A 12733-nucleotide genomic window follows, 5' to 3' on the forward strand; every position below is an offset into this window, starting at 1 on the left:
AGTTAAGGTGTACGCTGACAGAATTAAGTCAATGTTAGGCAGCTTAACACTGTTGTTTAGATCAGGCCTAAATGGAAGTACCTGTTAAGCTAAACTCTTTGTTTATGAAGTCAGCGTTATCAGAGTGCCATCTTGTGGCCCAAGTGACAAATTCAGCTTTTTTTGGCTGTTACCATCATGAGCACCCCTAGAAAAATGCGATCAGTCTTGATTTAATTTGCGAGCCAGTGTGGAAGGGTGATCCCATACTGTGGAAACCAACTACATGAAATATGCTTCTTTTTGTGTCACAGGAAAGAAATCACCAATGACACGTAAGAAAGTGACCAAGAGAATCTGGATAAACGTATATGTCTTATTACGTGAGAGCGGCTGCATTCTCTGTGGTTATTGCTTTCATTTTCCTTCCCAGAATTGGGCTGATATGTTCTTGGGAATAAGGAGGGGTTGGACATGTCCCTGTAGATCCTGGACTGGGCAGAAGGTGGGGCTCAAGTAGTGGGCTCAAATATTGCCAGGTCGTGTCTAGTCATTCGACTGCATGAAAAGACCTGGGCTCAGGCCATTCACCAATGGATAGGAGTCTGCACCAAGTCAAGCCACCAATACAACCGGCCCTCTCGTTGTCCGTGCCAACAGGACTGCAGCATGTATTCCTCTCTCAACCTCGAGAGGACTCCTCCTGCAGTTTAGGAGAGAGGATGCAAGATGGCAGGAGCTTGCACTGCCTGTGCTTGTGCTGTATGTCCCTCCTGGATAAGAGGATTCTGCTCTCTGAGGTTATTTAACTGCTGTCATCACTGGCATGATGCTCACGTGTCTGTTTGAAAGTGAGACAAGAGAGTAAACCGGAGCAGCCTCAAGTTAGTGGTCAGTTATGTAACTTTTCTTATTACCCCTCCTGTGGGGCACAGCTCCTCTGCCACAGTCCTCTTGACAAAGGAGCTGTAGCTACGGAAAGGCGGTGGGCTTGATCAGTCCCAAATGCCTGATTGCCCCGTCTTGGCTGCCTAACTTTACACCACTGATTTCATCGGGCACAAAGCCAGCCCAAGGTCAGGAGCATACAGAAGGATTAAAACTAGTTTGACATCCCATCCTGTGGCCTATGCCATCACCCATAGCAGAGACTTTAGCTTCCGTAAGTATGTTTATGCAAATACACGTGCAAAACTGATTGAATTTTACCATTCCCCTTTACTTTCCCCCAGTGATGCAGGCATGTTTTTCACTGGAGGCAGCTGGGCCCATGAACAAAACAGATCACTGTCATTTCAGTTTCCTTCTGGATGCTTTCCTAGCTTTCCCATACCATCCCCAAGCTACCCTGTGTGTGTTTTCCACAGGGCAAGGGGCTGTTTACAAGCAAACAAGCATTGTCTTCACTGGCATGTTTTCAAAACAATTTCAGGACAATATTTTTGGAAAGATTAGATGTTTTCAAAATATTTTGGAACAAAACCTCATGTGCCAACTGCTGCAAGAGGTGAAGGCACCTGAAGCGGGCATGTTGCACCAAAGCTCTGAGAATTGCATTTTGTTAAAATGAGAGGACAAAAACTCAGCAACTCAACAGTCACAGTCCCACAGATTAAAATCTGTTGTCCTCCGGTTTAACATACCAACCAACAGAGAGTGTTTTTCCAGGGTCAATTCTCTCCCCGTTATTCTTTATATTGCCATTGTACCCAGGACCCCCAGTTTATGGGCCAGCACTGACCAGAAAAGATGGTCCATCCCACAGAGTTTACAGTCTCAGCAGGGAGTGTTCTGCTTTATATTTCTCAAAAATACGTGCAGAACTGGAGCTCGGCTTGTCGGTAAGATAGTTCATCAGCTCTGACAGTTGAGGATGTTTTCAGGTGATGGTTAGAAGCAACTCACTCAGTGATGTAACAATGCAGTGGTGTTTGGCCAGTCTGAACTAAACAGCATGTGCTGACTTTCAGAGAGTAGGGCCGGGCCCATCTTTTCATGAGGGATGTCGTGGAATGGAATATGCGTAAGGAAAGGGGGACATGGGCAACCCTGGTTTAAATCCCTGATCTGCCACTCATGATCTGAAAGATGACTGGTAGGAAAGTACCAAAGGCATTAAGGGACACGGAGATTGTCCATAAAATGGGAAAACAGCACTTCCCAACTTCAATTAAGGATTGAGAGGTGCTCAGATGGTGGAGGAACCAGCTAACTGCCTTAGATAGGGAGCATTAGGCAAACTATTAGTCCGTGTGTGCAAAAACAATGAGCCCCATGGCACCTTCAGAATAACAGATTTATTGAGGCATAAGCTTTCATGGGCAAAAACCTGCCTCATCAGATTCATCAGGGGTGTGCAACCTGCGGCTCCGGTGCCACATGCGGCTCTTTAAGGACTTCTTTGTGGCTCTCGATGCTATAATTGCAAAGTAAAAAAACAAAAACAAAAAAACCGTCTGATTATGTTCGATAAATGGTGAACAATCTAAAAGCCCAAAGATGAACGACACATACTGAAATAGCAAATGATATGTGATCTCCAAATACTGGATAGAGCCACCGTAAAATACTTGTAGTGCATTGCAGAATATGAGACTGGGTTTTGACTCTATTGCTAATTAAGTCTCGATTCTGAAAAGGAAAAGGAAGCTTGTGGTATTGCTGCTCTGAAGGGCAACATGTGTTTTAAGAAAGAACCCTCAGATTAAACATGAAGTAAAATTGGCATAATTAAAGTGGGGTTGGAACAGCTCCAAGAAAGAGGAACATGGAGGGTGAAAACAGAGAATTTCAGACTGAACTGGAGCCAGTAGGTCTCATTTATATTGCGTTCGGCTGGGCTCCCTTTGTCTCATCTGCAGTGGGCAATTCGCCAACAAAAAATGCAACCTGGAGAGAATGTGCAAAAAGTTTGTGAACGTCCTGCAGTAAATAGGAATCACGTTACAAATAATTGGGTGTGCGGGCTGCTCTTAAAGTAAGGGTTGCAAATAGGGGTTTGACCCTACTGATACAGGACAGACTCGTATTCACGTGCATTGCAGCTCTTGAATTACTGAGGCTTTTTTCAGTGTATTTAGGGGAAAAAAGGTCTCTTCTCGCTGTTGTGGTTGCTCTGGTTGTTTCTACGGCAGCTGGCTGCAGGGTGCTTGTTTCTTTTCACCTGGATGACAGAAGCGGAGTGTTCTGTGAGCTGCCGGGGGCGGGGACCGGGTCCTGCAGGCGCGGGGAGCACATGGCACTGACGTGGTGCACGGGCCCTGCTGGGGGGAGGCAGCGAGGTGACAGGAAGATAGAGCAGCGCCTGGGGGGGGGGTACTGGGGCCAGCGCTCCCCACTACCCGGGGGAGGTTCAGAGGCTGATGGCCCCTCTGCTTGACTGGGGCCTGGCACTGGCCCGGGGCGGGGAGCTCCGAAGGGCCACCCTGGGAGGGAGTAAAAGTGGGGTGAGGGCACCCTGTGAAGTGTGGGGGGGGCCCCCTCCTTCCTGACTCCCTCCAGGGCTGGGGAGGGGCTGCGAGCGGGAGGCGCAAGGGGCGGGGCTTCCCGCAGGCAGTAGCCAGCGGGGGCGCGCGGTCGGGGTCGGGGCCAGGCGCGCGCGCGCGCGGGGCGGGGCGGGGCGGGGCGGGTAGCGGCCGAGCGGGGCCCGGGATGACGGCGGAGCTGCAGGCCACGGCGGAGGGCGGCGGCGCGAGCCGGAGAACGGTGAGAACCCGGCGGCAAGGGAGGAGGCCCCGGCCCGCCTGTTGCGCCGGGCCCCGCGGGTCCCCTTTCCTCAGCACCCTCCGGTCCGCTACTCACCTGCCGCGCCGCGCGCAAGAGCCCCGCGGGGGCAGCCCGCCTCCTTCCTCGTCCCCGGCGCCTGTGCGCGAGAGCCGCTGCTGCCGGGGTGGGAGGGGGTGAGGCGCGGCCCCGCCCGCGCTCAGGGCCCCGCGGGCGGCGCGGTGAGTCTTCCCGGGCTGCCCGCGCGCGTGAACCGGGCGGGAAGAGCACGAGCACGAGCACCCGCCCCGCTGGGCTTTGCTATGTCCCCCCACCCCCGGTTGTGACCGCCCCGTCCTTTCGGCCCCAGGGGCGAGGGCAAAGTCCCAGGGGCCTCATCCCCCGCTGTGGGTTGCGGGGGGGAGTGTGGAAGGTGGTGGCCCCTCACCTGTGGACCAAACAGGAGGAGGGGCGGGGCGGCCGGATCAAAGGTGAGGGAGGTTTGGCTGCTGACCAAATCCGGTCCAAAATATTAACAAGCCCCAGTAATTCCTTAAAAAACAGCAAGAAGTCCTGTGGCACCTTATCGACCAAAACATCTGTCGTCCCCCCCGGCCCACAACACGTATGTTCGTTTGTAAGGGGCGGCAGGAGTTCTTGTTGATGTTGAAGTTATAGACTAATTCAGCCACCCAAGTAATTTCTGAGCGTCGTCCTATTTCTTCTCAGAATTTAAACTAAAAAAGTGTTCCACACCAGCTGCTAGTTCAGCCTGTGCTTTTTTTTTTAAATCCGTTAAATTAATAAATTGAAAGGTTAATAATGTTTGGCACTTGAGCGGTATGTGTCTGATCAGTGCATTTTACAAACTTCTTCGCTTTACATGCGTCTTACCAAGTTAACCATGTGGTGGCATTTACTTCGTCAGCCTTTCATGATGTAATCAATTTATTTTTTGAAGGGCGAGAGATCTCATTGGCAGACTTGCAGCATTTTTAAGGGAGGGTGATGTTTCTTATACGAAAGGGATGATTTGCTGTCTGGGAACAGATGCTAACGTTAGTCACGTTCTCCTTTCCCTGCGCTGCAGTAACATCCATCTATTTGTGACTTAAAGTTGTATGTGATTTTAAGACAGTCAAGATTAGCTCGCTTATGTCAAATTGGAAGAATTTTAAGAGTTAAGCAGTCAAAGATATTAATAAAGTTTTCTTCAGATAATTATGAATGTTATACTGCTCGGGTTGGACTGAAATTTTTTGTGATGGCTTCGTTTTCTTCCCCCTCCAGTGCATCTCGGATGGAATGGACCCAGCTTTGCTAACACCTTTACTTTGGAGCTTCATGTGTCTGTTGGAGATCTTGCTTGGGCGTGACTGTACCAAAAAGGCACACCCTTGTAATCACACCCTACAGACTGTCGTGAAAATCTTTTCACACAATGCACCTCATAAGGGAATGAGAGGGCAGCCTGCAGTCTGTGGACCACCTGATTGTTCCCCTCCTATATATGCCTCTCATGCACCAAGGCACTGGGATTCCACACTTACCTGCTTCTCCCCCTTTCTCCCAGCACTTTTGGAGGCACCACGAATCTCCTGAGATTCACATTCCGTCTCCACGCCTCCCCATCTTTCCCGGAGCTGGAATGCTGCAAATCAGCTGTTTGTGGCGTTTCCACTTCTGGGAGGAGCAGGGACAGAGAGCAGATCAGGCAATTGGCAGGCTAATAAAATGCTGGGAGTGGGAGGAGCAGGTAAGTGCAGGATGCTGGTGTCCTGGTTCAGGAGAGGTGCATGGGGAGGGAGGCAGCCAGGTGTGTCTGCAGGCTGCCCGCCACTGCCTTACAAGGTGTGTAGTGTGCAAAAGTTATTACCCTGGGGATCTGCAGGCCTCAGGTGGAGCCGCACTGGGCAGTGGACTGCTGCGGCCGACAGAGGAGAAGTAGGGCCACTCATGCAGCCCACGCAGTATTTGGGGTTGCCCATTCTTGTTGCAGAGTGTCATTAGAAAACTAACAATCTGCTGGTTAGTCATATCCCAGTGAAATGTATGTGACAACAATATAAGTAGAATTATGAACATAAGCTTAAAATCATGACTGAAGTGTGTTTACCAGACAAGTTTGGAGAGCGTTACACCAGTTTCTCAAAGACAAAGCTGATTACCTAGTCAGGTGTCATCAAACTGATGGGCATTCATTTATCACATGCCCCTTCTTTGGCAAAGAAGCGGGACAGGAACAAGCAGATCTGCCTCTTAGCAGACATCGCTATGGAACCTCGTTCCCCACCAGCTTTTTTGTTTCTAACCTCAGTGTAGGAATGAACTTTATTTAGGGGGCAAGCCTCAGGAAAGTGCATTTTAAAGGTTGATTTAACTGTAAAGGCCCAGAGCAAAAACACCCCAAGTTATCTTTCCTGATCCATTTTTCTCCTTTCCACACAAAACCCAAAAGAAACAGCCATTGGACTTGTCAGTGTTGCTGGAAGCAACCATTCGGTATCACTGGAAACAGTTTGGATTTTCTTGGGATTCCACTTTTAAATTGTTTAGGTATATTAGTAAACAGGGGTAAAATAATTTGCCAAAGAGAACTTTCTGGAAACCTCCTCTATCCTTCTAGGTCACTGCCCAACTGGGAAGAATGTTTGGGATTACCCGAGGGGAAGTAGCTATAAGGGAACAAATATTTAATATGTGCTTCTCAGTCTCATAGAGAAAGGCAAAACATGATCCAGTGAATGGATAAGCCATCCAAAACTTGATCCAAGTTAAAGCTAGACAAATTCAGACTGAAAATAAGGTGAAAATCTTAACAATGAGTGTAATTTATTATTGGAACCATGTACCAAGGACTGTGGTGGATTCTCCGTCAGTGGCAATATTTAAATCCAGATTGGATATTTTCTAAAATTCTAATCTAAGAATTTATTCTTGGGAAATTCTCTGGCGTATGTTATGCAGGAGGTCAGACGAGATGACCACAATGTTCCTTTGTGGTCTTAGCATTTGTGAAGTCTGTGGATGCCATTTCTGTCGTTAATTTCCCCTGTCCCCAGTTTATTTTACCTCTTGCTTTTATTAAAACAGCCGCCTCCAAGTTCAGTCCCATGTACAAAAGGTCACCTTCTAAAATCTTTTTGAATGTAGGTTATATTACTTGCACCACAATTAAAGGACCCAATTAAAATTGTTCTGAAGGATGCAAATTGTATGACCATAGACATCTGTAACATAGAGAAAATATGAATAGATTCACTCTGAAGCTCCCTTCAGTTTGAAAAGTCAGGGACTTGCCTAAGTACTTTTTTAGGAGTTAGGCCCAATCCAAGATATTCAGGGCATCTACGTTCCTGAATTTGGCTGTTCCTTTGCTCTTCACTTTGCTGTAAAACTGTGACATATTTCAAAGATGTTGCTGTCTCTGCATTAGAGAAATCAGTATTTGTGTTTATACAGAGTTTAGTCAGTCCTTAGGTTGACATAGTACAAGACTGGAAGTTTGTATATGTACAGTAAAGCCAGAGTCTGCAATTTTCATCCTTCCATCTAGCAAAGTATTGGATTCCAAAAGATCTTACTGCACAAATACTGAAATTGTTGTTAATGTCCATCTGTAGATTTTTCATCTTCTTGGTATCTGTTTTCCCGGCATGATATATATAAAGGAAAACTGAAATGCGTGAAGGTCACCTATTTTATGTGCTGCTTCCATGCAGGCTTCTGGGTTGTCCTTCATGCACTGTTACTTCTGTAGTCCCTTACTGAAACATGTATATCCTTGGATTATCCTTGCCCACTTTAAATCCCTCCTCAAAGCATATTACTTCAGTAATTTATATGCCATAGTCATTTTAAAACAAGAAATCTAAGACACTCATCATATTCTTCTTTGCACATCATTTGTTAATATTGGCTGGGCCTACACTTGCCCCCAACTTTGAAGGGGCATTGTAATCAGAGTGATGGGAGATTAATGAAGTGGTGTGGTGAGTCTGCAGCGCTTCATTAGGCTAATTCTACCCCCACTGTAACTTTGAAGTGCCGGCATGCGTGTAGTTGCGGGCACGTCCAAGTGCCTTTACTCCTCAGAATTTTGGGGAGTAAAGGCACTTCGAAGTGCCCGCAGCTACATGCATGCTGGCGCTTCAAAGTTTGACACTTAGAAGTTGCCACAGGGCAGAATTAGCCTAATGGAGCGCTGCATATTCACCACAGCACTTCATTCGTAATCTCCCGTCACCCTGATTGCCATAACCCCTTCTAAATTGGAGGCACGTGGAGACAAGCCCATTCTGTTTTGCTGCTGTGTAGACTTAACTTACATTGTAAGGTGTTCTGGAAGGGGCTTCCCTTTTCTTTTGCTGTAATGTGCTGGCAAATATCTGGTGCTGCCTTCAATTGTTTCCATTACTAATGTCTGGTTTCCAAGGTGGCATGACACAAAAAACAGAACAGAGAGGGATTTAAAACCTTTTAATACATACCACACTTAAATAAGCGAATGCAAATGTGTTGGCACCTGCCAGTGCTTGTCTGCCGTGAAAGCAAGCCCTCTTCATATGTTACACAGAGACAGCCTTCAGTTGCTAACTCCTAGTCTTGTGATTGACATGCTAAGGAACTAAAGTGTGCCCTTTAGCACAACACCTGGTGGACCATTGAAAGCTGTTTAGCAAGTAGAAAATATTTTTAACTAAAAAAGGTTTGGTAAAATTGCACCAGAAGCATTCGGGATAGTTTCAGAAAGGTCACTTAAGGAAGAGAGTTACTTGTTGACTCTAGGTATTCAGTCCTTCTTTTATGGTAAGATTGTGAGCACATAATGTGTCTTGTCCTAGCTTGTGTTTAGCTTGTTGTGTGTTTTTTATTAAGGTGGGTTAGATGGAGATAATTTTCTTCCAGCACCACTCCTCCCCTGGAAGAAAGGAAGAAAGGGAGGTGGGCGGGGGGGGAAGCCCTGTGGCGCAGAGTAGAGTTAAGCAACAGAAATATGACTTGGTGTGGCAGTAAAATTAACAACATGGTATAATTGATTTGCATTTGTGAAAGGCTTGCAACCTGATCCTCAGAATTTTGGCATTTGATCAGCATGTAATTTCCCATTGTACTGTTGCTAGTCGTAAGAATTTACTGTCTCTTTGCTATCAGCATTTGCTTTGGGGGTGGGGAAAATTTTCATACAAGAATTAACCTAAATGTATGGGCAGGCCCGTAAGATTGGTTTTTACTCAGTGTTTTCTCAAAAATTGTAATTTGTCAGTTGTATTTTTATATATTGTAGATTATGAAAAGGAGAAAGAATGTGAGTTATTCCAGGCGACCACTGTGCTTCCCTCATTTCTTCTGCCTCTTGTGCATGTACTTTGGCATTTTCATTTAGTAACAAAATTTTCCTGGTTTGTTTCTAAATGAAACAGCAGCAATTGAACGACTGCTGTTTGTACTTTTGATGGGTGGTTGGAAACAGGTGACTTGCGTATTTCCCATTGGAAAGCATGACCCCAATTAGATCTGAATGTGTAGAATTACTCCTAGTCTTATCAGATTGTGGGAAGAATCTAACAGTGGAATCAGAGCAGTACTTTTAGGTTCAAATAATTGTACAAGCTGTTGAGATTAAAATCCTCTGGATAGGACTGAGGGGAGATTCCAAAAGAGCCTCGCTAACACCAAGAATCTCAGAAGTGAGTGTAGGGATTTATCTCTGGGTGCTATCCTTCCGACATTTGTGATTGCAGAGCTGCATCTCACTCCATCAGTTGAAACCAAATGCTAGCACTAGAAGGATGCTGAAATGTTTCTTATGAAGGAAGAATTGTCGTGGACTTGCATAGTCAAGAACACTGACTCTTTGTGGAAAGTTGCCCCCTAGGTCACTTCTATCTCCAGTTATTCATACCTTTAGATGCTCAGACAGTAAAGCTGATGACCGCTTCTGCAAAAGAACAGTCCTTTGATTCAGTGTTTGTACCAGAAATGGCAGTCAATACGAAGTAACTAGGTCTGTATGAAACATTCATTAGGTTTCAGGTGTGCGGTGGGTGATTTTCATGAGGGTTGGCATAACTGAGTTCTTGTGTTTTTTTTATAATTGTGACGGATAATATTATTTTGATATTTTATTTTTGTCTGTTTAGATTTTCAGTTGCAGGAAATTGTGGAGCACCAGACAACGGTTATTTAATAACAGTAGATATTGAGAATCAGAAAGGTAAAGCTTAATAGCCATTAAATCACAAATTGTCAACATGATATGTCAGAATATGTAAAGTAAATATCTGTACTTCAATCTCTCATAAATTCTCAATCAGCCTTTTTCTCACTCTATTTGCAAATTTTGATAATTATCTGTGAAATTATTTTTGTCCATTTGTGCCTGTGAGATGAATTCCAAGTTCAATATTTACCAGTAAAATATAATCCTTCTGAACTTATTTATTAGAAAGTATAGGCTTTCCACAACTCATCCAGGCATTGTTTTTTTGGATACTGATCTTTCTCCTTTGACCACAGATTTTTTGCCCATTGATCCACGTGGATTTTGGAATTACGTCTCTGCAGTGGACAAATGTTTTTGTCTGCCTGTAAGACTGAAAGACAACTTTCCCCATTCTGTTGCGACATCCCTCGGCTTGCAGATCTGATAGACCAAATCCTGACCATTCCTGACTAATATTGCTTGACTCACTCTGAAGTGAATGGGAGTGTAGTCCTATTGTAGTTGTAGTGCAATCTGTAGAAAATGGGGGCAATGAGAACCCTTTGGCTAATAACTTTCAGCCGGACAGATTTTGCATTTTGCAACAGCTGTAGTGGTTAGGGGCAGCGCCATCTGCCTTTCTCAAGAATCCATACTGGAGGTTGGAAAAGCCTGGATTGGTCTAACAAGGACTCTCAGCAGAGAGACCCTATCTCAACTTCACACCAAAGGCCTGACAACTAAAGGCATCTGCTGCTTCTGATCCTTTTGCTGCTCCTTGAATTCCTCTCAATTGCAAATGTAATAGACAAAAAGTTGCTGTCTCCCAACATAAGAAGAGCATATACTGTCCCCACCATACTCTTGAGCTGCTTCTGCAGTCATCCAGAATCCCCTCCATCTTATCATCCCTGGCCATCTCATTATTATTCCAGCTCCCGTTTTGGCCGTGCACTGCAAAAGTAGACATGCTGATCCATCCAGACTCAGTGGAAAAAGACCTGTGAAACTGCATATCATCCCCGTATTGACAACACCACCACCCAAACTGCCCTGTTATCCCCCATAGCAACCTTGGACACACGTAAATAAAAGAAATAAGGAATAAAGCCCAGGAGAACCCTGCCTAGGGTAACATATGTGACATTTCTATTTTTGTGTCATAATTTATTCCTAATGTTAAGAGAAAAAAAATTGAAACCTAAAATAATGATTTTCCTGGTTGTGGTCTTTGCCTTGAAAGATTTTGACTTGATAACTCAAACAGCAAGCAGCTAGCTACCCAAAAATTCAGAGCTTCTTGTGGGAGGAGGGGAGGAGGATTCTCCAGAACCACTGTGCTGTATATCTCTGGCACCTTACTGTAAGTGAGAAGTGACACACACAAGTGGCATGTGTAACTAGGCTTAAAATAGTCCCCCACCAAACCCCCACAAATTCCTTGGACTCCTTATATGTCCTAAAACACATGCTGCTTCTCTTTGAGAGGATTGATTTACATGGGGCACCGGTGCCCTGCCCCTCTCCCCTGGTGTAACTAATGGTATTTTTACCATTTCTTCTCAGATAGGCTGTTTAAAGTTTGCTTTGAAATATAGACAAAAATTAATCTTAATCTGGGAACAAATTGGAAGAATTCTAAAAAGTTCAGCTTGAAGTCTGACTGCATCTTTATCTCAGATTGTTGGGTGTTGCGTCACTGTATTAGTCAAAATCATATATGAGCCCCTGGCTAGCTCCGTAGAAGCTCAGTGTCTTTCTCATTCACCTCTTTATTTGAGCTTTCTTTGTCCTTTGTAATACAGAATTGCCAAATGCTTTTAAACCGCTTGCAAGAAATCACCGGAATTCAGGATGCCTCATTCCTTCATGCAGCCCTGAAGGTTAGTATGGCTTTGCTGAGATGCTTTGTGACTGTCATCATTGTTCTGTTGAATGGAAATCTTTCCTGACTTTGTTTTGTTCTTTGTAGTAGTTCAAGCTTTATTCTGTGAATAAGTTTTCAAGAGCTTTCTGTAAATAGCATTTAAAGCCCCAGTATTTGTTTGGTATTTGTAATATGTAAATATTAGAATAATGCCTTGCTGGAAATGCTCAACACTGGACTTGACAGAAGTCGTAGAATATGTGCTATAGGTCACAATCCTGTCCATAGACCAAGTCACCCATTGAGTTATCCCCCGTTTAACTTCCGTCATTTTTAAAGGCATTAGATACTTACGTGAGTTGATAGGTGAATGAAGCATATCATGTTATGGATGAAAGGCAGTAAGTCATGTTCGTATTAATATTCATTTTTCTAAATTTTGACTCAAACTACAAACAGGAGAAAATTCCATACTTTTCCTGCAGTAAGTTCTAGGAACTTGTTCTGAAACTACAGATAAGATGAGATGCTGTAATCTTTTCCAGGAAACATGGAGGTTTGGCTTAAGTGAACTTTTCATTTATGTACTGAAGCATTACAGTACATAAAATTGTGGGGGAAAATAAGTTTTCTTTTAGCGAAACAGTCTTCACAGCTGAAACAACCACCACAGACTTGTGATTTGTGCTTTCAGAGTTGTGGTGGTTTTGCCGGGATTGGGAGCACAACCTATGCTACAAAGAGAGGAACACGAGTGGTCCTGGGTAGTTGTACAGGTTGAACCTCTCTGATCTGTAACTCTCTCATTCAGTAACATCTGTAATCTGGCATGATTTAACTAAACAAGATGACCACTTACCATGCGTGTGGCCAAGTTTCCCATGGTCGCATAGAGTTTGTTTCCAGCCACTAGTCCTGGCTCTCAGCTTTCCGTGCTGTTACGGAGCTGTAATTTACCCCTAAATGTCTTATAAGATCCC

General features: G+C 44.8%; 1 protein-coding gene and 1 long non-coding RNA gene across 14 annotated transcripts in view; one reads left to right on the plus strand and one right to left on the minus strand.

Moving 5' to 3' along the window:
- Window positions 1-2261: 2261 nt before the first annotated feature.
- LOC142001545 (uncharacterized) lies at window positions 2262-7628 on the minus strand. 2 transcript variants are annotated; one of them, XR_012642518.1, is made up of 3 exons: window positions 3781-7625; window positions 2494-3142; window positions 2262-2395 (listed from the first exon to the last, which is right to left on the minus strand). It is a non-coding gene; the product is annotated as an uncharacterized LOC142001545 (long non-coding RNA). The 2 variants fall into 2 exon arrangements; XR_012642517.1 differs by having other exon boundaries at window positions 2262-3142; window positions 3781-7628.
- Window positions 3617-12733, plus strand: part of USP28 (ubiquitin specific peptidase 28) — a 47655-nt gene continuing 38538 nt past the window's right edge. For 9 of the 12 annotated variants that reach the window (XM_074976888.1, XM_074976890.1, XM_074976896.1 and 6 more), the window contains exons 1-2: window positions 3617-3684; window positions 11692-11769. In XM_074976888.1, the coding sequence (XP_074832989.1) occupies window positions 3631-3684; window positions 11692-11769 (132 nt within the window). In that variant the 5' untranslated portion in view covers window positions 3617-3630. Of the gene's footprint in view, window positions 3685-9824; window positions 9899-10821; window positions 11018-11206; window positions 11430-11691; window positions 11770-12733 lie in introns of those variants that run through there. The other 3 variants (XM_074976892.1, XM_074976893.1, XM_074976891.1) reach the window with 3 other exon arrangements.

The sequence above is a fragment of the Carettochelys insculpta genome, chromosome 25 (assembly GCF_033958435.1).
Source record: "Carettochelys insculpta isolate YL-2023 chromosome 25, ASM3395843v1, whole genome shotgun sequence".
NCBI classification, from domain to species: Eukaryota; Metazoa; Chordata; order Testudines; family Carettochelyidae; genus Carettochelys; species Carettochelys insculpta.